Source organism: Fringilla coelebs (genome assembly GCF_963513975.1).
Source record: "Fringilla coelebs genome assembly, chromosome: 12".
In the NCBI taxonomy this organism is placed as follows: domain Eukaryota; kingdom Metazoa; phylum Chordata; class Aves; order Passeriformes; family Fringillidae; genus Fringilla; species Fringilla coelebs.
In genome coordinates, this window is record NC_140038.1 from 2,977,285 (window position 1) to 2,993,134 (window position 15,850).

General features: G+C 40.4%; 1 protein-coding gene across 1 annotated transcript in view; it reads right to left on the reverse strand.

Moving 5' to 3' along the window:
* Window positions 1-15,850, reverse strand: part of SCAPER (S-phase cyclin A associated protein in the ER) — a 137,540-nt gene that overhangs the window by 86,874 nt on the left and 34,816 nt on the right. The window contains exons 14-20 of the mRNA XM_084213515.1: window positions 15,448-15,559; window positions 14,856-14,996; window positions 12,359-12,514; window positions 12,070-12,212; window positions 8,507-8,588; window positions 8,240-8,392; window positions 6,997-7,104 (exon numbers count right to left, since the gene is read on the reverse strand). Coding sequence (XP_084069641.1) covers window positions 6,997-7,104; window positions 8,240-8,392; window positions 8,507-8,588; window positions 12,070-12,212; window positions 12,359-12,514; window positions 14,856-14,996; window positions 15,448-15,559 — 895 coding nt within the window. The remainder of the gene's footprint in view (window positions 1-6,996; window positions 7,105-8,239; window positions 8,393-8,506; window positions 8,589-12,069; window positions 12,213-12,358; window positions 12,515-14,855; window positions 14,997-15,447; window positions 15,560-15,850) is intronic.

Here is a 15,850-nt window from a genome sequence, read left to right on the forward strand (position 1 = left end):
GTTTCAATAGAATTCCTCACTATTTTATTTTTTCCTCACAATCTAGGACAGTATTTAATATGGAAAACAGATGCTGAAGCAGACTATGAATTATATCAAAAGCAAGCACACTTCAGTTTTAAACAATGACAGCCCGAAACACAAATGATCAGTAATTCTTCATCATAAAGAGATCAAATACTATTATAGGACCACAAGTGATGATCCACTCCAAAATTGGAAGAATCATAACAAGGAAGGTATTCCCTATTGATATGAATTAAAAAATGTTCCTAGAGGTGCTATATGTATAAGAAACAGATTATAATGCAATGAATTTTCAAATATTATTTTCTCAAAATCAAGATTTTAATTATTCCCATTTCTGTGCTAGACTGTACTTTAGAAGATGAATTGAGAGCACTAAAAAACTTTTATTATTCATTCAAAACTGAAGAGTGACCTTTCATTGTACAACTAGGTTTTCCTTGACATCTGGGATTTAGGTTTTTTTTTCCATGAGGGACTAATCCTGTTTTTCAGCATGGCCAAATGAAAAACAGTTTGATAGTGACTGCACTTTCAGTCACCTTGCTTGTCCATGGATTCAACGACACAACAGTCTGCCACTAAGATAAATAACAAATAATATTCTTCAGAGGAGCTTTAAGTATTCTTTAGATTTTTAATACCATTCCCACTTTGTTCCCCATTTTGTAACTCCAAAATGTGGGAACAGAAGGTGAAGGGAAGGTGTCTGTTCTGTGTGATGAGAATTCTGCATCCTGGCCATGGAAAGCATCCCTGCAGATGAGGGAGGAAGGCTGGAAGGCTCTGACTTTATCATCTGGCTGCAAGGACAGCTGAGGGGAAGGGGGAGATCACACTGCAGCTGGGCCTGCCAGCAGCAGCTTCTTTTACTGGCTGTGGATATTGGAGATGCCCAAGCCAAAAATAGGAAGGGTGCAGCTGCTGGCAGTGAGCTCTCCCAATTAAAGGCACAGCCAAGAAACGATTAATCACGGACACTTTTGCCAAGAAAAACAATACTTTATAATAAATTAAAGGTAAGAAGCTATTGCTCTGCAAAAGACAAAAAACTAGAACTGATGTATGGGGTACTGAGAGACCTTCTGCAAGCTGCAACATGGATTAGACTTTATAATCATTGATTTTCATGACAATGTCTTCCAGGACAGAATTATTAACAGCAGAATGACAAGGCCAGAGCTCCTGGACTGAAAGCACCACAGGTACCCAGGAGGTATGAAATATCCATAAACAAAAATGAACCACAGATGCCTGGAGTAATTCCACTCCTCTAGCAACACACAACTCTGCTCTAAAAGACATCCTTCCTTCCTCAAAAAAAAAAAAACCTGAATTGAGTAAAGCCAACTCAACCAGAACCTGAGGCTTTACTGGGATGGGGAGTTCTTGTTTGCAAGTGATTTACAGATTGTTTCCCCTGAGCAACAGGGAAGAAAAATGGGCTACTGTTGGAGAACTATAATTAGATGCCAAGAAAAAAATGGAATCTACTCTGAAGTCTGTGGATAAAGCAAACAGGAATATTGTTCTACATATGACCAAAACACATGCAGCACCATCCAGCCCAGAAATGGCTGCAGCAGCCCCAGAGCTGGGCCAGGGCCACCTCCCTGAGCTGGAATGGCCATAATGGAGCAGCCTAATGGCAGGAGAGGAAGGGCAAACACCAGGGTGAGAGCAAGGCTGGGCACACCGGGCACTGAGCACGCTCTGGCTGCCCCTGGATCCTGCAAGGGGCCCAGGCCAGGCTGGAGGGGGCTTGGAGCAGCCTGGGAGGGTGGAAGGTGTCCCTGCCATGGCAGGGGTGGCACTGGAGGAGCTCTAAGATCCCTTCCACCCCAAACCAGTCTGATCCTGTGAACACAGGCAGACATGTAACATACATCTGAATGTTCCAGAATAAAAAAGAGAACTATTAATTGTGTATAATGGTTTGTAACAGCCACATACCCACAAGTATAAACCTCTCCAACTCCTCTATTAGATGAAACTAAAAACGTGACCCTGCTTAGTATTGTTATTTTCCATTTTGCTTAATCGTATCTTTTAAACAGGCTACCAAAGGAGTTCATAAAACACTACTCTTCATTTAAATACAAGAACTTGAAAACATTCTGATTCAGAAAGGAAAACAAAAGCATTTTTTCAATACTGCAAAGGCTAAAGCAACAAAACAACAGTGAGATACAATTTAATGGAATGAAATTATATATAATTTTAGAATGAAAACATAGTGTATTCAAAAAGAAAATTAGCAAAATCCTGGCATCACCATGTGTCTAGACAAGAAAAATCCTTGTAAATACAGATGAAGAGCAACAAGGGTCAGACATTAAGCTATTGCCACATCTTTTTCCCTCAGTAGTTTCCTCTGCAAGAAATAATGGAAGCAGCACACACCTCTAGGAAAACAGCTCCTCGCTCCTAAAATCTGAAAACCTTTCAGAACTTCCAAGTGCTGTGAACAGGAGCTCTGGCTGTGGGTGGTGCTGGCTGCAAATCTCACCTGTGCTGGCTCCCAGCACCCCCACCAGGGCTCGTGGCTTTACCTGGGGCAGCTGCCAGCACAGGAGGCACTCTGTAAATCAGAGCTGGGCACAGCTGGGCCAGGACAGGCCCCCAGTGCAGCCCCAGCCAGCTGGGCAGCCACACTCACAGGGAGCTTTAGTCACTGGCAGCAGCTTTTTTTAAAGGAACGTGTGTGGGCTCAAGCAACCAGGACTTTATATAAATCCCCACATTTTAACGCTGTCAGTCTTCAGACAACAATCACCTCTCTGCTCCATCACAGGATTATGTTTTCATTTGATCTAAATGCACCTCTTAGAAGTCTTTTGTTGCCTTTATATAATGACAAAAGAATCAGTTTTCTCTCCTGATAAGAAAAAGCACATTTTTCACATATGCAAACAGCAGCTCATTAATATTCCTCCATCCTTCTTTGGAATACATAAAATTGTAGCATGCACCTTATATAAATTAACCAAACCCTGCCAAGTTATCTACTGCATCTGGTTTTTAGAAGAGCTTTTCATTTATTAGAAACATTCATAGACCACATGGAATGACATGATTTATATTCTGAAAGTCCCTTTAAACCATGGCATTTAAAGGGCAGGAGATACAGAGAGAGCTGGGACAATGGTTCAAGGGGAGCCCTCGGGTATATTTCTCCAAACAAACCAGGAGAGACAAGAAAGACAAAGGCAAAAGGGAAAGCAGAGGGGCATAAAAGTGCCTAAAAAGTGCCTGTAGCTCCTAAAATCTGAGGAGCTACAAGTAGGAGAAAACATCTACGAGGTCCTTGCAGACTCCTCAGCCTAATGAAACACCAGGTGCTGTCCTGTGGCTTTTGCAGGCACCTTTTCAGCGAGGCCTTTGTGCCACACAGGCTTTCATTCAGCAAAGCAATTAGTCAGGACTACCAACATACTAATTGATTCCAGTGAAGTCAATGAAAGCAAATTGCTTACACTGTTTACATCCTCTGCTGAACTAAAAGCAAGGTGGATGTTGAGAGAGGGGACGGGAAATCAATAGCACAGAAAATGGCACTGCAAAAGCAGGAGAAGCTGAGAGTTTGATGGAAGCAGCCAGGCACTTAAGCAGAGAGATAATGTAGGCAGCAAGCTCTTACTGCACTGGAGATAATGCTGAAAGGATGTGGGCCAGTGGGAGCTCTGAAAGCTTCAGAAATATACTGAAGATGACTTTCAGCCTGCTGCCAGTTTTACCACCTAGGTGAATTAATGCAGCTACAAGAGGCCAGAGAAAAGCAAAGTTACAAAGGAAGCGACCAATGGGAACAGAACTTAATTTGCTTTTACAGGATAACCACTGTTAGGAAACCAAGGGCTGTTTGCTGTAAGAGAAAGCTACAACTGTTTCAGCTGGAGAATAATAAAGAATGAAGAATGAAGAATGAAGAAAACCCAAAAGCTGCCACACAATCTGAGAATGAACTCCATGCTTTTTCATTTTTGTATCTTCATTCACAGCAGAACTACTTTCTTTGCACGTTTCACATCCACAAATGAATTCACCTTCCTGATGGTCTAATCCCAGCTGTCAGCTCCTGCACTAGACATGCTGGAATTAAGCACAATAAGCACTTAATGCCAAACCAGTGGGACATTGCTCCAACATGAAGTCTGCTTTTACCTCTGAAAATGTCTCTAAAATTACAGAATTTATAGACATTACAGCAAAGAGAAAACCCCTGGAATACAGCAGCTTCTTTTTATTTCTGGCAAGATCAACCACCCAACTGGCCCAGAGGAATCAGTGTCCATGACCATTAAGAAGTTTTTAAGTTTTTGTTTACAGTCAAATTAACCAAGAAAAATCCTTACTGTGTGAAGAAAAATTACACAATCATTTGCTTCAATCAGTTTCCAAAGCCTTGAGGAGACACCTAAATCTGAGGTACCAATATGGACAAAATTAAAGTATTTCAAATCTCGTGATTTGAAATAGTAAAGAAATTCTATTATCAGATTAGAATTTTATAAAAGCTTTCTTTCCAGGCAGCTACCTAATATACTGAAGAGGCTGAACACAAAATGAGTCAAAGATCAAGAGTAAGTTATCTGAGGTGTCAAGTGCATAAGGTTAAAGGTGAAATTTTATTAGGTCAAAGGTGATATAAATAAAATCTTTTATGTCAAAGAAGAAGGGTCACAGACAAGACATATATAATCTAAGGACCTCACAGATGACAAGTAATAACTTTAAGTAGCACAAGTGTGTTCTCACTAGAGTTACCTTCACTGACTGAAAAATTGAAACTGGTGATAAAGAAGTAACTATGACTATTACAAAGCTTCCCTGGAATATGAGCTCACTTCTGTATGAAACTTGGGAATTTTTTTCTCAAGTATTTCAAAACTTGAGAAGTTACTGAATGCTTTAGTTGTGAGGTTGGCATTAACTATGCTTGCTGAATAAAGGGATACACAAAGCAGATTGCTCTGGTTAGTAAAACTGCTTTCCTCTTTCCTCCTCTACACTGCCTAGACCTATAATGACCAGCTTTCTTTAAACAAAAAAAAAAAAAAGGTAATAAAAAGCAGAGAAGGCCTCAGAGCTGGAAAATTTCAGGTTACAATAATACAGCTCAGAATTTTATACTTGGACTAATTGAAATATAGCCATGAATAATACATAAAATACCTAAGAATTTTATATATTGTTGAATGGAGGCATCCATTCATTGCCAGTATGCCAAATACTAGGCACCATCTTGATTAAGGATACTGGAATCTGCTGTAGTAACTCTCAAGCTGTTCCTTCAGTTAGAATTGTTCTCTCCTTTCTCTCCTGCACTAAGCATTACTCAAGAAATACATACATTTAACCTTCATCTAGGTCTGAAGTTCTCATCAAAATGTTTTGCTGAGAAACCCTGGATTTAGGCACAAAAATCAGGATCTTTGTGCCCTCTAGTGGAACTTCTGTTTCCCCAGCTGGGTGCAGAGGCAGCTGTCAGTACCTGATTCTGTTCTCCAGAAACTGGAACTGCTCAACTATCAAATGAGATGTGCAGAGTGTGTAATGCCCAAGGCCCAAGGAAACCCAGTCCAGGGTTCCTGCAGACTCTTCTGAGCCAGCTGCCCAGCAAGAACCACACTGCAGCACCAGTGGCCAGACAGGTACCAGCAAAGGCCAGAGAGATCCAAGAAAGCACCAATCCACACATCAACCCACAACAGGACAGATTCTGGGAAACCTCACAGGGGCATCTCCAGGCAAACAGGTGCAGCATGGAAATTTCTCACACATATGCACCAGGCAAGCCTGGCACCTCAAATCCAAATCCAAAACCACACAACTCCCACTAACCACTGTCCAAGAGGAAGAAAGAAACTGAGAAACCAGTTTAGGTACTTTCATTACAGCTGGGAAGGGGCAGGAAAGTGCAACCCCACAAACATTTATTCCTCCAGACTACTGTGCCTCTCCAGTTATCTTTTTCTGCTTTTCCAGGGATAACCACCTCTGTGCATTCCAGTACTTCAGAGACCTAACTCTCCAAAGCTTTTTAAAAAGGAAAACATGTTACAACCAGATGTAAGAAGCTGAAAACAAAGAGAAGATTTCAGTAAATAAAAATAGCAAAAGAACTGTGAAGAAAAGTGAAAAAATCAGAACTACTGGACAGTGCCATCTGAATCAGCCTGGCTGGAAACAGATTTCCAAATACAACTTCAATCTGAATCAGTGCTGAAGAACTGGCTTGTACACTATTTCCTCCTGAAACCAGACAGGTATAATACAGGGGCATTCATAAATTTTTTGGATGTGGCAGAACCCAAATTCTCATTAAAAAGCCCTTGATTTAATACCGTATTTGATTTCTGGCAGCAGCAACAAAAATTACATGAGACAACTATGCAGATGTCCTTTCTACATAGGAGTAGCCTCTTGTTAAAATATAAAATCCTCAAGGCTTCCTCAAAATCCCTCTATATGCCAACTCTTCTAAAGAGGCTACTGAAAAACTATTATTCTTCTTAGCAATATTAATACTTCCAAAATGTTTAAAATCTTACATTTTGAAGTAATTTAGCATTACAGTTTTCAGCATTATGGACCTTGATGCACAGGATAGCACACCTGCTCACCTGGAAAAGGACTAAGAGATTTGAAGCAACAAGAAGAAACAAAGAAAACAGCAGGATGGTGACAACTGTAATGTATAAGATTTTTAGGATGAAAAGATAAATGTAGTGACATGAAAAATGCCTTCAATTAACAGAAAAGCAATTAGTCACGTTTCATAAAGAATCAGCTTCAACTGGCAATTGCCTGCAGTATGTCAATGCACTTTTTCACTGGTAGTCTGCTATGATCCCCATGCTAACAGAAACAGTTCTGTTCCACTCCTTTTTCAAGACTTTCACAGGCTACTCAGCTGAATGGCATTTAAAAGCAGGAGTAATACAGCAAAAACAGCACAAAACTCACCACTTCTTCATCTGAAAGCTCTCGTCCTTGTATGCTACTGTTTTCTCTCACAGCTTGTTGGTGTTTTTTCCCTTTAATGTGGCTGAAAAGATACACTTCTGATGAAATCTGTAATGACAATAACTTAATAGTTATCTTTCCTTTGCAAAATCGATAATATATAAATAACAGTACTTTAAACATAATATAAAACATGCCAATTTGTCAGGGGTGTGTTCAGAAATTCAAGCACAGTACTTTACTCCTCAAGCTAATTTACATGAACATCTCTTCTGCAGGACTTAACAGTAAATTACAGAATGATTTGCTAGCCAGCAGTGTAATAATAGATTTAAAAATATGTTAGGCTCTCCTCTCCTTTTCACTTCAATCTAATTTTATACATTGGAGCTTCATTCTGAAATGCAAGATCAGTGAGTACACAAAACTCCAGCCTGCTGAGCCTGAGTTTCTGTTCCAGCACTGCCTGAGGTGATCCCATGCAATCTTGCTTAATGCAGCAATTACAGAGAAGTAATGCTCAGTGGCATGTAAGGCTCTGATAATGCACAGGCTCTGCAAAGCAGTGACAGAGTTATCAGGAGATCTCCCAGCTCTGGCCCAGTGGCTGTGGGGCTTCTCTCCCCCACCATTCCTGGGACAGGGAGGGCAGCACAGGCAGAGAGCCCCAGCTGAGGTTGGGACACTGCCAAGCAATGTCCTTGGCTTCCAACACAGACCAAAAAATCAGACACCAAAGGGAGAGAGGAGACAAAGAGAACACTCCTTTTCCTGTCCAACACTTTCAAGCGTCCAACCAAACTCAATTCAAGAACTTCTTGAGCTTGATGTGGTTTCTCTGTGAATTTCAGTCCAACTACACTTAACCAATCGGCCCCTGAACTCACAGGAAATTCAAATACCCACAGCATCTTACAACAAGGTGTTCCCAGCTCAGCTGCCTGCTATGTAAAGGATCACCTTCTTTACTTTGCTTTAAATCTATCTTTAAACTACCTTCTTCCATCTGATGCTCCCGAGTTCTTGCTTCTCTCAGCAGACAGTCAATAACTGAGCACTGCCCAGAGTCTCCATTACAGCTCTATTCAATAGTCCCTAACCCACCTGACTCATGGACAGAAGAATAAGATGCACTTTTTACAAAAGCAGAGCAGGGATACAGTAAATATGCAAGTGAGTGAAGCAGAACTTGTGGCTTGGGCTGGTCCTGCAGTTCCAGCAGCGTCCCCTCTGCACAACTCACCATGACATTGCACAAGGAGCACTGCTTCTTTCGTTCATAGGGTGTGAGCTTTGGTGCATAGTCAGTATTAGCATGCCTTCCACTACTGAGCTCAGCTGCTTTCTCTTTCCTCTGTTCAATTTGCTCCATGTGCCTTCTAATACTTTCATCATGCTGAATGGAAAATAAACAAAGCAACGAAGAGAAAACGCATTGAATGACAGCAGATGGAATTGAACTGTGCAAAGAAATATCAATGTATTTTTCAACTAATGTATCCCTTTATACCTTCAGTTGAATCTTCTTCTGCAGTTCTTCCATGGCTTCTTGCTGAGCTGCAGTAAGAGCTGCCAACCTCTCTTCTCGATCTCTAACCAAAAGATAGGAAGAATTTGTATCAGTGTAAAGCATGAATAATACTGACACACTTATGTCTGGAATGCAGAACAAGAAAACCCAAAAATGAAGCTGAAGATGATTCAGTAGAAAAGAAAAACAACAAAAAACAACTTAGAGAATGTGGATGCTTCCATTTGAATGACTTAATAAAGATAGACACTTGAACCTTTGTAGCAGAACCTGGATCACACCTCAGTCCCAATCAGAGCAGTGACAGTCAAGAAGAGTCTTGCTAGACAAGAAGAGTCAAGATAGTCAAGAAGATGCCACAAAAGAGTGATGAATGTGAGACCCTGTCACCACTTGCATTCTGCAGCCAAGGGCTGCAGTCACTGAATCAATGGGGAAGAGCAGAGGACACATTGAAAGTTCAGCCCCCTTTGCAACACTCAGGGCAGTGCTCTATAAAATGTTCATTGGTACAAATTTAAATATAGAAACTCCCAGAGAAAACTCTGACCAACAGCATCACCCTATTGAGGAGACTTGCATTTTTTTTCTGAGCAAACAACAAGGGGAGTAACTTGACTTGTAACCATAACCATTAAGCAGAAACCCACAGGTAGAAGTTTCATCAAGAATAATTTCCTAGTGGTCAGTAAGCCAAGGGAGCAACTAAATCCTAAAGGGGAAGAAAGTCAGCTACTCATGCTGTTTACACAAACAAGATTTGTAAAATGAGATGGAAGAGAAGCCTGGCAGCTCTAAAGTGCCAAAAACATAATGAAGGCTCTGGGTAAAACTGAGCTGTGAAGGAGTCAACCAAAGCCATCAGCCATCTTTTCAAAAAGCATTCCAAAATTAAAGGAGCCTAAGTGGCAAAACTAGAGAGGCTGTCATAAGGACTATTAGCCAAAAGGCAATGGATTTTGTCATGTGTGGGTTTCTGTTTGTCTGGGTTTTTAAACAGAAATCTGATAGAAAAAAACAAGATCAGTTCCATAAACATAGAAGTAACATTTTTAAAACAAAAAGCCACAGAAAATATAAAAGTGGGTAGGAAAGAAGACAGCAGAGGAAGTAAATCAAATGATAAACACTAAAAATTGTTCTTTCAGAGAGAAAAAGTGAACTCTTCCAACTACTGTGGGCATGGGAGGGGTGGGGAGGAGATTATGGATGAGAAGCATTAGGTACTTTGTGTGTTATCATCCCTGAGGTACAGAAAGGAAAACTGAACTACAAGCTTATTTCAGTTGTTTCTTTCAGTCTGCATTTTTACATATTTGTTTAATGCTACCAACTACAACAGATTATCACCATTTCATACTTGGGGCTAATAATGTTTTGTCTTTGAAACAAAATTTGCAAGTTTCCATTTCTAGAGCATCAACACAACTCCTGCACAAGCCTTTCTGAAAAGCATTCTTTTTCCATGGTTAGGATATAATTTTATGATTTCTACTGACAAGAACAACATTTTCTGTATTGTGTATTTCAACTCTCTGGAATATAAAATACTTTGAAATTACAACTAAAGCTTTACTGGAAACAAGTTAAGGGCAGAGGGGCTTTTGAAGTCAGTTTTAAGTACACTATTCCATTCATATAGATGTTTTAATCACCCACAGATGCACATGGTAAAGCTTATGCTGAAGAAACTTTAAGCAGATACTGCAAAAATCCAGCCAGTACTAAATCATCAGGATACAAGCCAAATCCTAGCTGCAGGAAAAAAGCAACAAAACACCAAATGATACCTCCAAGGTTCCCCCAAAACACACTGCAGTCCAGGACAGATGGGACAGGACAGCCAGATTCCTGTCAAGCTCATCCCCCCCCTGAGCTCCAAACCCAGGACCCTGAGTCCTCCCCTCACTCTGCTGTGGTAGAGAAACCTCAGAAATGTTATTAGGGGATGTAATGACTGACAGAGCAGAGTCACCACATTGTAAGGCACCACATGCATTCCTTCCTACTCTTTCCCAAAATTATCAAAAAAAAAAAAAAGAAAAAAAAATCTCTTTTTTTCTTTGCCAGATACTGATTACACAAAAGAAAAACAAGTGCAAGCACGGTACTGCAATATCAAATACAAGGGGTTTAAGAACTGAGTGTTAGAGCAGCAAACACAGAGAGCTGCTGACACACAATAGCAACAGAAGGCAAATGGAAACTGCTTCTCCTTACAAGTTGTAAGGAAATTAATAGGGTGCAACAAAGGGATGGGGCAGATTTAACACTGATTAAACTCAAAGAGCAAGGAATTTAATGCCTGAAGATTTTCAACAGGATCTAACTGTAGAAGGCCTTAGAAGACAAAGACATCAGTAGGGCAATTATCAGCCATTTGCTTACTTTGAGGGTTTCCTCAAATTTCAGAAAGATGTAAAAGCCTTACACATGCGGGCTCTATCTTCCCAAAACAGCATAACCAAATTCTCCATTAGACCTAATCTTCCTCGAGTATTTGCAAATTAGTATCAGACCCTGAAGGATCCCTCCCAGCTCACTCAACCTCAGGTGATTTTGGCTCAATACACTGAGGAAAGGTCCATGGAGCCCCAGCAAAGGCTACAGATCCTGCCCAGAATTCATTACACTTCTAATGGAAAGCTGAATCTCTTTATGATGTCGCTCAGGACTTCAGAAGATGAAAGGTGATCAATACATTTCTGAATGTTTTACTTGGGGGATAAAAAATCCTCTTTGTGACAAGTTTGAAGAAAACAAGCTATGACATTAAAAATGTATCAAGAACCAGTAGCCAACACCCATCACAGAAAAAACCTTAACTTTTACCAAGGTTTTAAGGAATGCTTGTGGCAGGGAAACTGCAGGAAAAGAGGAGAAACAGGAGGTGAATACAAAGAGAATTTGGTAAATTAAACAGGAATGTATCAAACTGCATCAGACTGGAAAGTAAACCTGTCATGTACACCAACATTCATTCTCCCTGAACCTCAAAAGGAAGAGAGAGAAGAGTCCATGTTAAGTCCCCTTTATGAACTTTTAATTATGGGCAAAACTATAAACCAAGTAGTTCACAGGCAGCAGAAGTAATGAAGCCTGATTTCCTGGCTGTGTGCTTCACAAATGTAATCTCTGGTGTCTACAACAATGTGAAACCAAATTGATGCCAGTAAGTCCAAAAATTTCTGGAGAGTGGAGGAAATGGAGAACATGGGTACATAAATCTTGTTTCCTTTGAAAATGTGAAAAAGGCAAATTATTACAAGGTCTTGTCTGCAATAAAACTGAGACAAATGTAATAAAATACAGCCTTACAGCTTATATTGTGCATGTATGTAAGGAATACAAAAATATACTACAAAATTTATGATTACTGACCTGATTTCTTCTTTCAAGCCATTCATCCAGCATCCTTATTAATGATATTTTTTAAAATCCTAAGCCTGACAACCCAGGAGGGTACTGCTGTTGCAGAGAAGGTGCAGTTGGCTGGGGAGGATAATGGTGAAGGGAACTAAAAGAAACAATTGCAAAGTTACCTGGCTCTCTCCCGTGCTGCATCTTCTCGTGCCTTTTCCTTCTCCTGCCTCTGCTGTTCAATCCGTGCTTCCTGCTCCTTCCTCTTCATCAGCAGCTCCTCCACCCGGGCCTGCCGCTCCGCTTCCAGGGCCCTCTTGCGCTCCTAGCCAGGGAAAAGCGAATTCTCGTTGCTCTTTTAGTCATGAAACACACAGGAATCAAGAGAAGCTGTAGTTTAACACCTGCAGAGCCAAACTGGAACACAGAGCTGTATTTCACCGTGCCCCTGCAGCTCCAGAGCCGTCCTACCTGGACTGCCTCGTCCCGCGCCTGCTTCTCCTCCTGCCTCCGCTGCCGCTCCTCCTGCAGCTCGTTCAGGCGCTGCTCGTACTCCTTCAGCTTGTTCAGCACGTCGTGCCGCTTGTTCTGAGCTTCCAGGGTGTTTATAAAAGCAATTTCATTGACCTGAAAGCAACCAGAAAGCGTAAGAAAAGACCCAAGAAGTTGAAATAGATTTCATCTTGGGGAATTTCGTCCATTTGTTAATGATTCATTTGGTAATTAAACAGGTGGGAAATTTCTCCAGAATGAGTTGGAAAACTATCAACTTGAGAATAAGTCTTTAGGTTTGTAATGATTTTTTTATTGTTTTGTTTGTTTTAAACAAGACTTTAAAAAGAAAATTTGAATTGTATCAGAGAAACAAGAAACTTTGGGTAAAATACAGAAAAGTTCTCTCAATTCTATCAGCATTGAGACTTCATCAGTCCATTCTCTCTGTCACAAAATGTGTAATATTAAAACCCAGATGGATGAATCAGTAAAATACACAAGTGCTAGTAGAATCCAACAGGGCTTTTGAACTAACTTTAAATACATGTGAACTTAGTGATCAAAAAAGTGAAAGTATACATAGCATGAATAAGAAAAAACCAAACAGGCTTGTGGTCTAATATTTCTTAGCCATATAGCCTGTTCCATGAACACATACTCTGTTTTTCAACCACAGGACAGTGCAATACATAAGAACAAAAAAATAGTAAGAAAAGGTTAGCTTAAAAAAACTTCAATGTGTGCACTAAATAAAACAGGTAAAGAGAACACATATGGACAGACAAAAACAGCTCATGAAAAAGGGTGGTAGGATTATGTTTGTAACTTTGTTTACTGACTAGAATCCATTTACAGGATGGCTTTTACAGGTCAGTAAACAAGCAAGCACTAGGAATTTAGATAACCAACTGGGCAGCAACAGTTACCATGGTCTGCAGCTATCCTACCCATCAGCTATTTCTCTAAAGCCTTCTGGCCCAATTAACCTTGATTTCCAGAAAACAAGACCCTCATGAGCCAGCAGATCCCACACAGTTAAACACACACAATATTTGAAACATCTGCTTATCTGGGGAACTATGGCAAGTGTGATTTAGTTAGTATAATTACAGAAGTCACACTGGTGTAATGAAATAGTAATCAATGTATGGCAGACTGAATTAGGTAGTCTAGAAGTCCTTTTAATCCAAGAGAGAAACAGCAACTAAGTAAAAAAGTGCAATCAGTTTTGTTGTGCTTATCTTGAAACACAAATGAACAGCTGCATCAATCACAGCTGAGACACATGCTCATCATATAATGAAACAGTTTCAAGGAGATGCATGTATCTTTACTTGGGAAAAACAGACTTTAAAATAAAATACTTCATTTCTTAATGCTGTTTTTGGCTGGGATAGAGTTCATTCTCTTTGCAGTAGCTAGGATGGGACTATGTTTTGGATTTGTGCTGGAAACTACACTGACGACACAGGGATGTTTTAGTTACTGTTGAGCAGGGCGTGCACAGCATCAAGGCCAAGGGACCAAAGGGATATCTGAGACCACAGGACATCAGTGCAGCAACAAAACTGGGGGGAGGTTGGTGTGGGGCCACTTCTCAGGGACTGGTAATTGTTTCCTTTTGCATCACTTGTCTTTATCATTTATCTCTCTTTGTTATATTCCTTTTTCTTTGAACTGATTTTTCTCCACCCCGTTATTAAACTGCTTCTGTATCAACCCATGAGATTTCTTACCTTTACACTTCTGATTCTCTCTCCTGCCCTATCCCCAAACCCATGGGACAGGAGGCAGAATAAGTGTGTGGTTGTGTGGTGCTCAGCTGCTAGCTGGGGTTAAACCACCAAAAATTTTATCAAAGTAGTATGAAGGAAGCAAACCAAAAAGCATCCATCTAGTGACTGCCTTATGGAATTGTGTATTAATTCAGAAGAGCACTAAAAATACTTAATTTGGAATAGCAGCCACATACTAACTGCAGGTCTCTGTCTTCTCCCAGCTGCTCAACAACATCAGTGGTACAAAACACAGCAACACAACTACTGTTTAAGGACACAGAATGCTGGATCTGGAATGGCTTTTGAACAAAGGAGAAGAAAAATGAGCTCCCCCAAGGAGCCGGAAAAGCAGAGAACTGATCATCAGATCTTCTAGTCCCTCCAGGAGGACTAGGTATCACCAAAAATGCTGCTACACTCTGTGAGGAACAAAAGCAGCAAGATAACGATCAACTCTTTCTTTCAACCCATCTTTTCTCCCACACCAACCCACCATGATGTCTAGCAACAGCTCATTAATTTTAAGTGTATTAGAGAAAAGTACACCATTTAGGCATCAGCATTTATCTGCTTCATGGCTTACACGTGTTCGTATCTAAACCACACTGTCCTTCAGCAGCTACTCCAGAGCACTCTGAGTACAACATTTACAAAAGCATAGCTATTAAATAGTTCCTTTGAAAACAGTCACTCACCTTAGCTTCTTCCTCTTGTGCTTTTTTCACGATTGCTTGGAGCTGCACTTCACGTTTGAATTCGGCATGGAGTAACTTCTCCTCCATCATCCTGCGCCTTTGATCTAACAATTCTTCTTTCCATTTCCTCACATCTTTCTCCTACACACAAGGAGTCAATTCATTACTAACACAACATCTGACAACAGGGCCTGAATTTTCCTCAGGATTTTCTAACCCTTGAAGCCTTCTTCACAGTAATAAAATATTTTCATGCCCTACACAAAGCCTGCCTTAAGTTTAACTGAGAGCACACTGCTTCACTTCAGTGAGTTTTACCATTTCTGTTGAATACATGCAACACATTTCTCCTCCTGCCACACCTTCCCTCAATCTGAGATTCTCCTATAAAATAGTCAAAAAGTTCATGATTTGAAACAATGCTTTCTTTAATTGCTGTGATGCACAAGTCAGCTGTGAAAACTAGGTAAACTCAGACACAAATGACAACTTCATTTCACCACTAGTTTGAATCTCTAATATGTCTACTATATGGGAAAAAATCCTTTCCTGCAAGGCAGCAGAGCAGCCCTTTATCTCACAGAAAGCTTACCCTCTCCATTAATTTCTGAAGCTTCAGTGTCTTTTCTTCACGTAACTTTTCTCTCAGCTGTTGAGCTTTCATTTGTTTCTCCTCATGCTTCTTTTTGGATTCTGCTATTGTTCTTTTAATAAAACCAAAGAAGAACAAAAGCAAGTTAGACAATATTAAGTGACAGTGTAGCAAACATTTCTATGCCATTTCACTAAGAGAAAACAAATAGGCCACTGGAGGGCAATTATTTCCAGTAAATGTGAATACTGTTCTTCTAGACTTCTTTAGTTAGCGGACAATGAAGTACGAGCCTACTCATGAAAAAATACAGAGAGATTTCTGTAGCACTCTCCACCCAGAGACTCAAAGAGAGTCGATTTTGGAGAGTTTGCAGCAGCCATGAGTGAGGCTGCCTGTTTTC